The sequence below is a fragment of the Tenrec ecaudatus genome, chromosome 16 (assembly GCF_050624435.1).
Source record: "Tenrec ecaudatus isolate mTenEca1 chromosome 16, mTenEca1.hap1, whole genome shotgun sequence".
Lineage (NCBI taxonomy): Eukaryota > Metazoa > Chordata > Mammalia > Afrosoricida > Tenrecidae > Tenrec > Tenrec ecaudatus.
Genome location: NC_134545.1, coordinates 15,187,161 through 15,202,448, shown reverse-complemented (window position 1 = coordinate 15,202,448; position 15,288 = coordinate 15,187,161). Strand labels below are relative to the sequence as shown.

Sequence of the window (15,288 nt, the reverse complement as noted above, 5' to 3'; positions counted from 1 at the left end):
AAAAAGGAGTACAAGGTAGAAGAAAATGTTCTAAAATTGGTTGTTGTGATGGCTCTACCACTATTTTTAAAGTGATTGAACTATGTAATCGCTTGTGAGGGTGGGGCTCTTTAAGATCAAGTCCGCCCCCTGCGGCTCACTTTGGGCCCCGCCCATTCCGGAAAGGCTTGACTTAGGCCACGCCCCCATCTGGCCCCACCCTTCTTCCAGTTAGCCCCGCCCATCTCTAAACAGCGCCAGCCCCCAGAACCGTCGACCACGCCCACTCCCCGCCCGCCCCGCCCCGGCGCCTGGGCCCCGCCCCTTTCCCCGCCCTGCACGGCGGAGTGCGGTCACGTGAGCCGTGTTGTGGCGCGCCGCTCCGCGCCGTCATGGTGGCCATCGAGTACGGCTCCCCGGGCGGCCGCCTGGCCCGGGCACTGACGCGGGCGCTGGCGCTGGCTCTGATGCTGGCCCTACTGGTCGGGCTGTTCCTGAGCGGCCTCACCGGCGCGATCTCGCCCGCGGGGGGCCGCTGGAGGCCTAACGGGCGGGTGCCGCCCGCCTCCAGCAGCCGCTCAGTGCTCCTGGACCCCGCGACCGGGCAGCTGCGCCTGGTGGACGGCCGCCACCCCGAAGCGGTGGCTTGGGCCAACCTCACCAACTCCATCCGCGAGACTGGGTAAGGGTTGGCCTGACCCTGCGCGGGGCCCACCGGGAGTGGGTGCGTGGGCGCTGGCTCAGCTCCCACCGCCGGTTCTGGTATCGCGGTGGCCAACCTCTTTCCCGGTCACTTTTCTGCCCCAGAGGCAGCAACACCCTCTTCTGGACCAGATCCCTGCTTGGGGGACTAATGCAGCATCCCTCACCTCATTGGGGCTAACTCCTTGACGCCTGCAGTGACCGGTCTGGATCAGTCCCCTTTCCCAAACTTCAGAGCCGCACCCCATGAAGGCCAGCCTCCAGCCCCTGGGCCTGAAGTGGTATCCACAGTTCTCCAGGGCCAGGAAGAAGAACTGCTGGGCTCAGGAGAGGGGCCTTAAAATAAATTCACAGACTCCCCTGTTCTCACTGAACTCCTTGGCCTGTCTGGGCTCTTGTGTCCCCTCTGTGGCAGTTAGGTGTGGGGAACCCTCAGTTCTTGTCCGAGGGGAGCTTTCCGGCTTGTCATTCCTTCATTCTCCTGGAACTTGGCTTTGGGGGCCCAGAGCAGAGGAAGGCTTGTGGAACACCCGTCAGTGGGGAGAGGGAAGACGGCAGGGCCCTGTGTCTTAGGAAGCTGGACTCCCCCCAACACCAGCCCGGGCATGACTCAGTGCCCACTGCCTCCTTCCACCGCCGTGGTCACCTCCCATAGCAGCCCTCAGCTGTTTTGCTGGCAAACATGACTTCCTTTAAGTATTGGAGAGACCCAGGTTTCTGGGGACACCCCCATTCTGGTGCCTTGGGGCCCTTCCAGGTGTTCGGTAGTTAGGAGGGAGAGGTGGGCGATTTAGAACAGACAAAGAAGTGGCCGGGCAATTCTGGAAGACTCCCAGGGAGAAGCAGCCCAGTGTGGTCTGTCTTGGATGGGAGCAGAGACCCTCGTGCTGGCTGGGGGCTCTGATGACCCACCTTCTACTGGCTCAAAGCTGACAGCCTTCTGCCAAGATGCCAACTTAAGAGGGTGGCACAGAGGAGATGCCAGCATCGGGTGGGGGTGTTGGGCTGCCTCATTCTCAGTTATGGAAAGCTGGGAAATGGAGAATTTCCTTGCTAGTGCTGGCTGGGCAGTCAGGGCCAGCCCAGCCAGAGTCCATTGCTGGCCGACCCTGGGCAAATGACTTCCCCTCTCAGCCTGTTTTCTCTCCTGAACGTAGGGCTGGGAGCCATGGGAATTCAGCAGAATCTCAGAAAGTATCACTATTTGTTTACTATGTGGGTGGAGTGAGTGAAGAATGGGGGGCGGGAACAGGTATCTGTCGCCCCCATTTTACAGATGGGGCAACTGAAGCCTGGATTTACCTCTCCCCTCATCATTCTGCCATCTTTCCTGCACATTTCACACTTCCTCCTTTAAGGTTCATATGCCCCTTTCCCTCTTGAGTTTCCCAGAATGCAGGAGTACGATGTAGGGGGTAAAACCCGGAGCATTAGTCTGCAGGCAGGTAAACTGGGGCCCTATGGGATCGATGAGTTTCATCTGGGGACCACTCATATGTTTTTTTTGTGAGAGAAGGTTTTGACTCCTGTTCCTTTGGAATTGAGGGCCATTTTCCTCCCCAAATTTGGCTGACATCCCTGAGAGCATCAGGCAAAATCATCTCGCCACCAATAACCCTGCCTTTTTCCACGGGACTGTGTCTGATTTGCGACCTGTGCCCTGCTCCCTTTCCCATCCCCATCCCCAACACAGTGGCCCAACATGGTTAATTCGCTCTTGATGCTTGTGGTGTGGAAATGCTCTGACCACTTCTGCTGCAACCTGGTTCGGACCTTGCTCTTGGGAGGCCAAACCCACTGACTGTACATTTTCTTCCTTCCCGGGCTTGATGGCACCACCCCTGTGAGAAGTAAGGCACCATCCAGTGGCAACCAGGCTAGATCTGTTGCCAACACATCAGTTCACCTCATGGCAGCCCCATCGCCTGAGGGCAGTGAGTGTTAGTGTATAGAACTAAGCTGCTTTGGAGTTTCTTAGGCATAATCTAGAGACACAGATGGGCTTACGGCCTCTGCCGGAGTTCACAGAAAACCCAGCTAAGGACCCTGCACCCAGCACACCAGTCTTTTGGGTAGGACAGGCTTTGCATGGTGACCGTCAGCATGTGTGTCAGCTAGCTTCAGGTAAGCAGTGCTGTGATAAGCCACCCCAAGCCCACCCAGCCAGCAAACACACTCCTGGATCCTGGTGCATTTGTGGGGTAGTCCTATGTCAGGCTCCGGTCTCGGGACGTAGCCCGTGGCAGATACGGCTCATATTGTCAGGACCTGCAGAGCCCTGGCAGCGTAGCGGGCTACGTGTTGGGCTGCTGGCCACAAAGTCAGCAGTTTGAAACCACCGGCCACTCCAAGGGAGAAAGATGAGGCTGTCTGCTTGCGTAAAGAGTTAACCATCTCGGAAACCCACAGGGGCAGTTCCACTGTGTCGCTCTGTGTAGGTTCCCAACGACCAGTCATCAGCCACATGGTTTGGTCTTGGGAGTTAGCGAGAGTTAGCACGTAGCAATACTGGGCCTCTCAAAGGCTAATCTTAGAGCGAGCACGCTGTCACCTCTACCCACGTTGCCATTGTCCAGCCCCACTGCCTAGTTAATTCTGGTTCACAGCGGCCTGTGGGGCACAGTAGAATGGCCCCGGGGGGGTTGCCAGGACCGTGGTCCCTTACGGAAGCTGACTGCCATTCTTCCAGGGTGCAGCTGGGGGGTCCAGCAGTCAACCTCTGGTTTAGTCAATGAGTGCTTTCACCACTGTGCCACCAGGCTTCCTTTCCATTTGCCCCCATCCTGAAGCCATGTCTGAGGGCAGGGAAGGACACTTGGCCGTTGATGGAGGAACCGCAGAGGCGAGGCACAGAGCAGAAGGTGGAGCAGAGGGCGGTGGGGGGGCACTGACTGTGCCGCCATCCACAGCCGTTATGCAATGAGGCCCCCAAAACTGCCTGCCTTGTAGGAGTGTGAAGGACCCCCCTCGTAGCCGTAAGGTCAACCGTTCAAAACCACCCTCTGCTCTGTGGGAGAAAGATGAGGCTTTCTACTCCTGTAAAGAATTCAAGTCCCAGAGGTCCCCGGGGGCAGTTTCCCCTGCCTTGCAGGGTCACGATGAGCTGGTGGCAACTCAATGGCAAAACGTTCGTAAATGCTGGTTGCATGAGTATCTGAGCAAAGAGTGGGGAATTAATTATCCCTCTCCCACCATAGACTACGGGAGCCCTGGTGGAATAGTGGACGCTCATGGGGCTGCTGTCCTCACAGTCAGCAGTTCAAAATCACCATCCACGGGAGGAAAGCGGGGCTTTACCGTTCCGGACACGCACAGGGGCAGTTCTCCCCTGCCCTGTAGGGTTGCTATGAGCTGGAAGCCACTCGATGGCAGTGAGTTTGGATTTTTGTTTTGTTTTGAGTTTTCTGTTTTAGCGGTGGAAAATCTGAGGGGGCTTCAAAAAGTGTGTGGCAACACGCATGGCATTTTTTCAGGCCCCTTTTAAAGCTACCCCCCCTTAGAGATCAGTATCCCTTTGTGGAGGGGGTTGGACTGGCCCAAAGGAAACCAGCAGGGTGGCTCAGTGGGCTGAGTGCTGGGCTGTCAGTGGCAAAGTCGGCGGTTCAAACCCACCTGCTGTCTCGAGGAAGACCAAGGGCTGGCTTGTTTCCATGATGACAGACAACCTTGGAAACCCACAGGCCAGTTTGTCTCTGCCCTGTTGGCATTGACCGACAGTAGTTGGTTGGGTTTGGGTTTATTTGTTTGTTTAGATCATTTTATTGGGGGCTCTCACAACTCTTGTTACAATCCATGCGTCAATTGTATCAGATATATTAGTACATATGTTGCCATCATTCTTTTCTAGACATTTGCTTTCTATTGAGCCCTTGGGATCAGTTCTTTTTCCCCCCTTTTTTCTCCTCTCCCTCCCCCTCCCCCCAAGGCCCCTTGGTAGATTATAGATTGTTACTATTTTCAGATCTCACACCGACAACTGTCTCCCTTCCCCCTCTGGTTTCTGTTGTCCTTCCCCCTGGATAGGGGTGTGTGGTTATGTGCCATTCATTGCGATCCGTACCCACTTCCTCCCCACCTCTCCCCATCTTCCCCCGACCCATTTGGTCTCGCTATTCGCATTCCTGCTCCTGGATTCCGTGTGTCGTGAGCTTTATCCCTTGCCTATACCTATGTACATGCTCTGGTCCAGCCCGCATTGTGTTTGGTTTTAACACAACAGTTGTTTTTAGGGATTTCACCTGACCGACGTGCAGGCGAGCAGCTGCCCATAAAGGCCGCGTTGTCCGTCATGGTCTAAACTGGAGGCCAGCCTGAGGGCCGGCTTTGTAGGTGCCCCTGCACCTGACTCAATGTCCACCCCCCTCCCCATCCCCCAGGTGGGCCTTGCTGGAGTTGGGCACAAGTGGCCACTTCAATGACAGCCTGCAGGCCTACGCGGCAGGCATGGTGGAGGCCAGCGTGTCAGAGGAGGTGAGACCCCCACGGCGACCCACGCCTCAAACTCCCTGCCCCTGGTGGGTTTCCAGGATGCTTGGGGGTGGGGGACAGGGTCTCAGGGTATGTGTGAACCGGTCCTGATCCCTGGACTCTCCACCTCGTCAGGAAGAAAAGGCCCACATGCATTCTTCCTTTCTTTTTAAAAAATCTGCTCTAGGTGAAAAGGCGTCACATATTTTAAAGTAGGACATGTCATGACAAAATGACTCTTTCCCTAGGGGTGGCTTTGCCCGCGAGCTCATTGGCAGGGAATTCGCAAAGCCCTGCCCCCTCAAGCTCAGCTTCACTCCCTGCCTGGGTCATAGCACTTCCGGGGCAGAGTTCCCAATAGGTTGGGAGTCTGCTCCCAGGAAGGGTGTATGCTGTAGGGACCACCCTTGGGTGTGTAGTTTTGTGGGTTCAGGCGAGGCGTAGCTGACCTTGGCTGGGCCCATTGGTGTTCTGTGGCCGGCCAGGGTGGGCTGGCTGGCCTGCCGAGCTGGGGTGGCCTCTTTCATGTGGCTGGGGCGACTTGGCCATTCCCTGGCAGGCAAGCCCCTGGCCACAGGGCAGGGCAGGCCCGAGTCGGAGGCCTCTTGAGGCCTGGTTGGAACTGGATACAGTGTCCAAATCTGGTCAGGAGAGAGATTTGCTCTCTTGGCCTCCTGCTGCTTGTCCTCAGTGTGGGAATGGCTCCCGGCATGTGGTAGGTGCTCCGACAGCTGACTGCCAGCATGTGTAGCCAGTGGGGCTCCTGGTCTTGGAGGAGGCAGCATGCGGTGTAGACGCGGAACTCAAAATACTTCCGGGGCAGGGTGTTATGGCTCTAAGCCTGAGTGGCAGCCGGCAGGAACCAGCCCCTCCCAGGGTAGGGGGGCAGCCCTACAGGCCGGACTCCGCCCACTTTGCCTCCCCCCACCCCCACCCTCAGCTTATCTACATGCACTGGATGAACACGGTTGTGAATTACTGTGGCCCCTTTGAGTACGAAGCTGGCTACTGTGAGAAGCTCAAGAGCTTCCTGGAGACCAACCTTGAGTGGATGCAGAAGGAGATGGAGAGGAACAAGGACTCCACTTACTGGCACCAGGTGGGCATGCCCAGCACAGGAGAGGAGGGTGGGTCTGCCGCCCCACAGCCTCTGGTCCTCCCGCCAGCCTCAGCCTCTTTCATCTCATCCATCCCTCCTCTTGGCCAACCTGCCACATGGCCACCTGTCCCCTCTCCACCTGGTCCTCCGGGCTCCCTGCTGTCACAGAGGAACCAAAGCGACAGAGTCCATCCTTTTACCCATTACCCAAGGGCGCCCACTCAACACCTGCCAGGTGGATGGCACCTAGCATGGAGGAAGAAGGGACGGAGGAGATGGGCATGAGCCAGGCGGGGCAGAGGATTGCAGCACAATGGATTCTGGCCTCTTCTCCTTGGCTGAGAAGTCCCGGGCAGGGTGTGTGGCCCTTGGGACATCAAAAGTTACGCACAGAGTCAATTACTCGTGAGCTCCTCACAAAACTGCAAGAGTTTGAGTATGAAGTACATGGGACAGGTTGACTCTTTAAAATGGCCTTGGAAGGTCGCCCGGCTAGATCAGTAGGTATAGCATGAGACTCTTAAAATGGCCTTGGGGCCCATTGGCCCCTCCACTTAGCCTGGATCATTCCCTTGTACCTGCTGTGCTGCCCCACCTGCCCGCCCACCCACATTCTTACAAGAACGGGCTTTCCCACTCATTGCCCCAGTGCTCAGCCCCTGGCAGCTGCCTGAGGGTGTTTGTTGAAGACTCAGGGGCCCATCTTGTTTCTTCTCTGCCCTCCATGCGCCTGACCGATATCTGTCCGTCTGCTTCCCTTCCAGCCACGTAGCCCATCGCTCCTCACCGCTCCTCACCATGTCCTTTCTGTTGAACTTAGCAGCTACCCCTCCATCTATCTGTCCTCCTGTCCATCCAGCCATTTGTCCGTGGATCCATTTGTCCATCTACCCATCTGCTCATTCACCCTTCTCCCCATTTGTTCACCCATCTGCTCATCCATCCATCTACCCCTCTGTTCACATTTCATCTATCCACCTAGTCACCCATTCATTCATCTATCAGTTTGTTCTCTGGTCTATCTGTCCATCTGTCTGTCTTTCTAACCAAGTGTTTATCCATTCCTCTCCATGTCCATCTGTCTACCCACCTGTCCATTTATCCCTCCCTCTTTGCTTCCTTCAATCCCCCCACCCATCCATACTCCCGGCCTCCCACCCATCCATCTATCCTGCAAGTCAGTGTTTTCTGAGTGCCTGGTGTGCGTCTGGCACAGACTAAGGCCCCGCGGGGGGTGTGGTGATGATGCCCCACAGCTCTAGGCGTCTGAACCAGAACAGTGATGAAAGGGAGGGACCAGCCATGTGAGACAGGTGCCCCCCCAACCCCCGGCAGCAGTGGAGCCAGTAACGGCATGCATACAGGGAGCCCTCAGCAGTGGGCCAGGGGTAACCGGAGGCTTCCTGGAGGAGGTGGCTTTGGAGCTGGGCGCTGAAGTGGGGATCATCTCGGGTTGCCAGGGCTAGAGTTAACACACAGAAGGCAGAGCTTGACAGCGAGAGAGAGAGGTCAGAGCTGGCTGAGCCTGGCAGGTGGACCTAGGCCTCTCCTCAACCTGGGCCCCGGGCCCTGAGCCCCTTCTGTTATAGGAGAGCGTGTGAGCCCGGGAGAAAATCCCTGTTCTCCCTGTGCCCCCTGCCCTGCAGGTCCGGCTGGCCCTCCTGCAGTTGAAGGGTCTGGAGGACAGCTACGGAGGCCACGTGACCTTCCCAACTGGGAGATTCACCATCAAACCCTTAGGATTCCTGTAAGTACCCTCCCCACCTCCACCCCCCGAGTGGATGGGGGGAGGAGAAGGGCTACCCATACCAACATACCTGGGCTCCGGTACCTGCTCCACCACTTCCTGGCCACGTGGCCCCATACAGGTCGGGGCAGCCCTGCGCCTCAGCTCCCTCCTCGCTGACACGGGTGCACCAGTTGCCGTAACCCTGCACTGCCCTGACCCTCTCCAGCCTGTTGCAGCTCTCAGGGGACCTGGAAGACCTGGAGCCCGCCCTGAATAAGACCAAGACCAAGCGGTCCATGGGCTCAGGTTCATGCTCTGCCCTCATCAAGCTGCTGCCAGGCCAGCGCGACCTCCTGGTGGCCCACAACACCTGGAACTCTTACCAGCACATGCTGCGCATCGTCAAGAAGTACTCCTTCCAGTTCCACGAGGGTCCCCAAGGTAGGTGGGCCCACGGGCCTGGGTCAAGACCACTCTCCGTCCTAGAGGGGCCCTGGTGGTGTCGGGTTAAGCCGGACTGCTGGTTGCAAGGTCAGCAGTTTGAACCCACTGCCCACTGCACGGGAGAAAGAGGAGGCTCTCTGTGCCTGTTAAGGGCTGGAGTCTCGGAAGCCCCCAGGGGCAGTTCTACCCTGTCCCGTAGGTTCACTGTTAGTGGGACTAGACTCGCTGGCAGGCAGTGAGAGTGAATGAGGTGGCCTGGCGTAGTAACGGGCAGGGTGGGCTTGCTGGGTGGGGAGGGTGTCTGAGTCTGGGTTGACTAGAGAAACAAAATCATAGACACTCCTATAAGTGTATAAGAAAGAGCTTTATGTGTAAGAGCAATCGAATATTGAGAATACATCCCAGCCCAGATCAAGTCTGTAAGTCTTATATTATTAGCCCATATGCCCGATACCAATCTATAAATTCCTCTTCAGACTCACAAAACACATGCAATGACGCCAAATGCAGGAGCATCACAGGCCAGTGGGTGGGAAGTCTTGTGGATCCAGTGGCGGTGTAAGCATCTCAGCGCTGGCAGGGGTCTCCACGTGACTCCTCCAGTTCCCAGGGCATGGGGTCTATTAGTTTAGCTCCATGTGTCCTGTCAGTAGAGCATCTCTCGGGGAGTGAGTGGAGGGGAGAGTGTGTGTCTCCCGCCTCCAGGAAGGAAGACATGAATTCCCAGAGGCCTCATTGGCTGTGATCTGATTGACAGGCTAGACTCCACCCCATACACTCGTAATCCTCTCAAACTGACAACAGATTATATGACTACCACAGAGGGGGATGGTGACTGACCAACCTCCCCTGTCCGCCCACCCTCCACAGACGACTCCCTGCTGATTCCAGGCAACAAGCTGGTCTTTTCTTCCTACCCTGGCACCCTCTTCTCCTGTGACGACTTCTACATTCTGAGCAGCAGGCTGGTGAGTCAGCCACCGCCCTCCCCTTGGTGGCCAGCAGGGACTGAGCGACAGCCTCGGGCAGGGCTCAACCACCCCTCCCGCCCTCTCATACCCAGCTAAACTAGTCCTTCTGAGGGGTGCTGGGAGCTTGCAATTTGGATTCCCAGTCTCAGTCTCTGCAACAGGAAACCCAGACCCACTCCCAGCGAGTCGCTTCTGATGCAGGGCTGCCCTTCTCGGGGTCTCTGAGACCATAAAGCTTTACGAGGTGGGCCGTCTCACCTTTCTCTTGAGGAGCGGCTGGTGGCTTTGAACCGCTGACCTGACTGTGAGCAGCCCCGTGCAGATCTCACTGTCACTAGGTTGCTCTTCAGTCTCTTCAAAGGCCCTCCCCCAAAACCTATGGGCCAGCCTGGAACTCTACACTGTGACCCAGCCCCTCAGGAATAGCTGGTCCTGGGGACCTTGTGGAACGAATGCCCACGGCCTTGGCGGCTCCGGCAGCGGATGCCCCATCATGTCGCTGAATTGAAGATGCACTGCCCCCTCTCCCTTTCCATGCAGCCCTCACTTGCTCTGGAGTCGGCATCAATACTGTGTACCGTGTGTCGCTCTTCTTTCTTCCCTTAGAAAGCTTCCCCCAGCACCCGGCCATGAGCCCCACCATCACCAGGGCAACAACTGCAGGGGGAGCACACGGCTTGAAGACAGACCCTCTAGGCAGGGGCTGCTTCTGTGCTGCCTCAGCCCACCCCCTCCCCTTTCTTTTCTCTTATGTTTCTCCCCTCTTGGTGTGCAAAGGGGAGTTTTGGGGTTAGTGGGTTCCACGTGGGGTTGCTGACTGCAGGGCCAACAGGTGACCCCACCAGGCACTCTGCGGGAGAAGGATGAGGCCATGTGCTCCCACAGAGACTGACAGTCTCGTGGGCACTCCCAGGGGCGGGTCTTCTCTGTCCTGTAGAGTCACTGAGTCAGGACCAACCCGATGGCAGTGAGGGTGGGTGTGACTGCAGGACTGCGGGGTGGGGAGGGTAGGACTCTGCCCTTCTCTGCCCATGGCTGGGCTGGGCCTGCGAGATGCCCGGCCAGCATGTGTCTTGCTGCGGTGCTGAGTAAGGTCTCTGTGGCATGTCCAGACGAAGAGGGGGTAGGAAGAAAGGCCTGGAGCTCTGCTTCCGGGCATCACCCGGCCCTACCTGCGTCCTTCGCCGGTGATGTCGCGGAGCTGTGACACGGACCAGTAGTTTCCAAGCAGGTTGAGGGGCGTTGGCCCACTGTCTGTGAAGGGCATCATATCCTCGCAGTATTGAGAACCCTCCTGCCCCCCAGACTCCTCAGAGGTACCTTAGGCCCTGCCCCTTGGTGGCAGTGGCCCCTCAGTGGCCCCGTCTCCTCCGCCCCCTGCAGGTGACACTGGAGACCACCATCGGCAACAGCAACCCGGCACTGTGGAAGTACGTGCGGCCCGAGGGCAGCGTGCTCGAGTGGCTACGCAGTGTAGTGGCCAACCGCCTGGCCTTCGACGGGGCCACGTGGGCCGATGTCTTCAAGAAGTTCAACAGCGGCACGTGAGTGGGCCCCCCCTGCCCCCCAGCCCAGGGAATGGACGGCATTTCCCCAAGCCAGCCCCACTGCCCCCGAGTCTGTCCCCACTCACAGCAGTCTGAGAGGGCAGAGGGGAACCCCCTGCCCCATCACCTCCCTCCCTGGAGGAGCAGCAGCTGGCTGGTTCGAGCCCTGGGTCTTCCAGTTTAGTGTGCTCTGCCGGCTCCCTGCCGGGGCTCCTGAAGAAACTTGCGCTCACTTGCCCTTTAACTCGCAGACCCTGGGGGTCGGGTGTGGGACCAGGGCCCCTACGCTTCTGCAGGCGCTGCTCTCGGATTCTTTAGGCAGTAGCCAAGAGCCCCCTCCCTTGTTTTATTTCTGGGGAGGAAAGAGTTTGCCCTCCTCTCTCGGCGCTTAGCCCCAGGAGAGGCCGGGTGGAGGGGAGGCAAGAGGGGAATGTGTAGCTGGAGGACCTGGGTGCTCGGGGGAGGGGGCTGGGGACCAGAGAGGTTGGACCGGGTAGTGGTGGACTAGAGTCCACCAGGTGGGGGAACTGGTCTGTGCTCTGATAAGCACTAGTAACCACAGAATATTCTGAAGCAGGTGAGCTGCATGATGGGAGCAGGGTTCAGGATGACCCTGGTGCCCCCTGCCCCATGAGCCCGGGCTGTGTGGGCCTTGGGCCAGGGGAGGCTGGCCCATGGGTCCCGGCTCCTTCAAGCCCTTTCTCCTGGGGCGCGGCAGGTACAACAACCAGTGGATGATCGTGGACTACAAGGCATTTGTCCCCGGCGAGTCCAGCCCAGGGAGCAGAGTACTCACCATCCTGGAGCAGATCCCGTGAGTCCCCAAGGCAGGTGGAGGGCAGAGCCGTGGGAATGTAGGGAGGGGCGGCAACCCCACGTAGGCAGTGGGGAGCCACCGGGGGTCCTTGAGCAGGCCAGGGCCCGCAGGAAGCCCTTCTCAGCCCACCTCACTTCTTGTCCCAGGGGCATGGTGGTGGTGGCCGACAAGACCACGGAACTCTACAAGAAGACCTACTGGGCCAGCTACAACCTGCCGTACGTGGCCCCCAACTCCCCCTCCTTCCCACCCCTGCCTGGCCCATGCTTGGCTCACCGTGCTGGGCAGAGCGACGTTCCCCTCCCCACCCCCTCTCCACCGGGAAAGGTCTGGGAGTACAGCTGTGTGTCCCACCTGCTTCCTGCCCCTATGGGTTGTGGAGGCGTGGTCCGGCCCAGCTGCTGACTCTGCCCTGGTCCTCTAGCCACGCCTCTTAGCTGACAGTGTGACCCCATTGGAACCCTACATTTCAGCCACCACCCTGCCCAGCAGCTATGCTGACGGCCCCATTTCACAGATGAGCAAACTGAGGTCAGGCGAGGTCGCCCCTCTCCCGATGGCCAGGGATGAAGCCGTTTCTGTTGGCCCCCAGAACCAGAGCAGGCACCCTGACACCCTCCCACCCCGCTGAGACCAAACAAAAGGCCTTGGTATCTCAACTGCGGTGACTCAGACGAGCATCCTGAGATGATGCTCTGGCCCGGCTGGCTGTGGCCATGGGCTTCCTGGATGACCAGGCTTGTCCCTAGCAGGTCCTTTGAGGCCGTCTTCAATGCCAGTGGGCTACAGGCGCTGGTGACCCGCTACGGGGACTGGTTCTCCTACAACGAGAGTCCGAGGGCCCAGATCTTCCGGCGGAACCAGTCCCAGGTGCACGATATGGAGTCCATGATGCGGCTCATTCGGTGAGAGCAGAGGGGACACCGAGCCAGGAGTCAGGGGCTCTCTTGTGGCCTTCTGCACCTTCAGGGCCCTGGAGCTGACACCCCTGGTTTAGTCGCCAGGACAGCAGGAGGGTGGGCAGTAGCCCACTGAGTGCTTACTCTGGGCAGGACAGATGGGCGCCCAGGAACTCTGTGGTCCCCAAGGAGGGAGTTGGCCAGGACAGAGACCTGTGTGATGTGGAAGGGCCTGTTGGTGACAACACTGGGGGTGGGGGGTGGGGTGCCGGGAAAGGGAGACAGGGAGCACAAGCCTGTGGTGGGGCAGCAGGCCTCCCCCAGCCCAGAGTGACCGAACGATGTGCCCACGGCCCCTCCAGGTACAACGACTTTCTTCACGACCCGCTGTCCCTATGCAGCGCATGCCGCCCCCAGCCCAACGCTGAGAATGCCATCTCGGCTCGCTCAGACCTCAACCCCACCAACGGCTCCTACCCCTTCCAGGCGCTGCGCCAGCGCTCCCACGGGGGCATCGACGCCAAGGTGCGGCCCGCACAGGCAGGGTGGGGCAGGGCAGGGCACGGAGGGTGGGCCTGGGGAGGAGCCCACCTGGACATGGGTGCTGAGCTGCCTTCTCCACCCTGGCCCCCAGGTGACCAGCTCGGACCTTGCCAAGGCCCTGCGCCTGTGGGCGGTAAGCGGCCCCACGTGGGACCAGCTGCCTCCATTCCAGTGGAGCTTGTCGCCCTTCCGCAGCCTGCTGCACATGGGCCAGCCTGACCTCTGGAAGTTCTCGCCCATGGAGATCGGGTGGGACTGAGCCCAGCCTCGCTCTGCTGCCTTCTGTCGCTGCCCTGCCCGCCCGCTGCACCTCAGGGCCTGCCTCCCTGCTGCGCACCAACGTTGCCTGCTTAGTTCACTGTTGCCTCAGGGTGGCCTCCCTGCAGGGTGGGCGTGCCCCCAGGGGCCCAGAACTGACACCTTGTCCTCCGAGCTGGGCGAAGACTGGTCCCCCCCAACTCTCCACTGGACGTCTCCGATCGCCCTCTGCTTCTCCCTGGCTCGCTCCTACCTCCGGGGCCCCAACTTCCAGGACCTGAGAGGGGCACTGAGCCAATGGGCTTTTACATCCTGGCTGGCTGCAGAGAGTGGCCACAGCCCATAGACCTGAACCTCCTCACCAGGCCCCAGCCCCTCTGCTCTTTGGGGATGCGACCCCTGCCTCCCCCATTTCTCCTGGACTGCTTCCGAGAAAAAGAAACTGGAAGCCGTAAACCACAGTTTCCGTTTGCGCCTGGCCCTCAGCCCGTCTGCCCCCTGGCAGCCCTTGCCACCATTAAAGGAGGGGCCATGGGCCTTGCCTGTGCTTCTTGGTGTGAGTTCTCTGCCACCCACTCACCCGTTCTGGGTCCATCCATCTGCCTAGCAGTCTGTCTGATCACTTGACAGTCACTCCCCGTCTATCCCCTGCTCCGTCTGTCCACCCATCCATCCAGGTGTTTCTGGAGCACCTGCCGTGTGCTCCGTGTGGTCACCACCACGACGTCCTGTGTCCAGACCAACCTGAAGCAGGCTCTTCCCACCCAGGGCCACATGCTGGTTCCACTGCAGACCGGCCTCAGAGGAGAAGGCACACTTGCTCTGCCATCAGACACCTGGCCAGCCTGCCCTCACCACCTCGCAGTAGCTAAGGGCCTCAGGCTCCCTCATCTGTAAAATGGGACAGTGGTGTGAAGTGTGAACCGTGCTGCCCTTCCTCCATAGGGGTTACACACTGAGCTGACAGCAAGGACAGCAGTTCGAATCCTCCAGCCGCCCCGAGGGAGAAAGACGAGGCTGTCTGCTCCCAGAAAGATGGATGGCCATGGAAACCACCTGTCCTCTGGGATCGTTCTGAGTCGGGGTCGACTCGAAGGCAGTGGGTTGGGGCATCCTGGGCTCAGGCAAAGGGTACTAGGGCTACCGCTGTGGGCAAAAGTTCTTGTCCTGGTGAAGCAGATGCTCCCAGTCAAGCTGGCAGAAAGCCAGCAAGTGCCCCGAGTGCTGGGTGCCCTGTGAATGCCACAGGGTCGCTGTGTCCGCCTCGCTGTCCATCCTCTCAATCCCACTCCCCTGCAGATGGCTGACTGTGGTCTTCAAAGGCCACCTCTCAGTCCTCGGCTCCCCCTAGCCTCTCTCTGATGCTCAGCAGCTTTGGTCGGTGGGAGAGGCCTTGGCTTTCAGGTGTGTGTTTCAGATGAGGCAACAGGCAGGGTGGAGGGAACTGAATGGTAATGAGTCCCTCCCCCTCAGGTCTGGGGGCTCCGGCCCCAGCAGCACTGTGGCCACCACACACCGTCCACCATGATGGCATCTTCCCACCCACTCCTGGGCGCTGCGTTTGACAGATGGGGAAGTGGAGGCCCAGAGTCACAGTGCCCGTCCGGGGTCGCTTTGAAAGGGCCAGCTAGTCCGAGTAGGATCTGGTCTCTCTGCTTGCTGGGGCGTGGGGACAGCAGGAGGCCAGGCTAATCGGAACAGAAGATGGCAGTGTCATGAGTGGCCCCCATTGGGGCTTCAGTGGCCTGGGAACTGAAGGAGCACCCTCAGCCTGCAGTGCTGCAGCCCCCCCTGTAGGGGGCAGACCTGTCTGTGCCTGTGGGATTGCTACAA

The 15,288-nt window shown here is 59.1% G+C and overlaps 1 protein-coding gene across 1 annotated transcript; it reads left to right on the top strand.

The window, feature by feature from the left end:
* Positions 1-322: 322 nt before the first annotated feature.
* On the top strand, positions 323-14,002 carry PLBD2 (phospholipase B domain containing 2). The gene is made up of 12 exons (XM_075533865.1): positions 323-661; positions 5,058-5,151; positions 6,089-6,247; positions 7,894-7,994; positions 8,203-8,417; positions 9,291-9,388; positions 10,775-10,935; positions 11,657-11,752; positions 11,902-11,973; positions 12,508-12,660; positions 13,017-13,179; positions 13,289-14,002. Exons 1-12 carry the CDS (start codon positions 372-374, stop codon positions 13,454-13,456), a joined length of 1,770 nt encoding a protein of 589 aa, XP_075389980.1. The 5' UTR covers positions 323-371; the 3' UTR covers positions 13,457-14,002.
* The last annotated feature ends 1,286 nt before the right edge of the window (positions 14,003-15,288 follow it).

What these genes read in the sequence shown, in the direction of transcription:
- PLBD2 (XM_075533865.1), top strand. Translation starts at nt 372, where the DNA reads ATGGTGGCCATCGAGTACGGCTCCCCGGGCGGCCGCCTGGCCCGGGCA. An exon ending in ACTCCACTTACTGGCACCAG is followed by an intron (nt 6,248 to 7,893) that starts GTGGGCATGCCC and finishes CCTGCCCTGCAG; the next exon opens with GTCCGGCTGGCCCTCCTGCA. An exon ending in ATCAAACCCTTAGGATTCCT is followed by an intron (nt 7,995 to 8,202) that starts GTAAGTACCCTC and finishes GACCCTCTCCAG; the next exon opens with CCTGTTGCAGCTCTCAGGGG.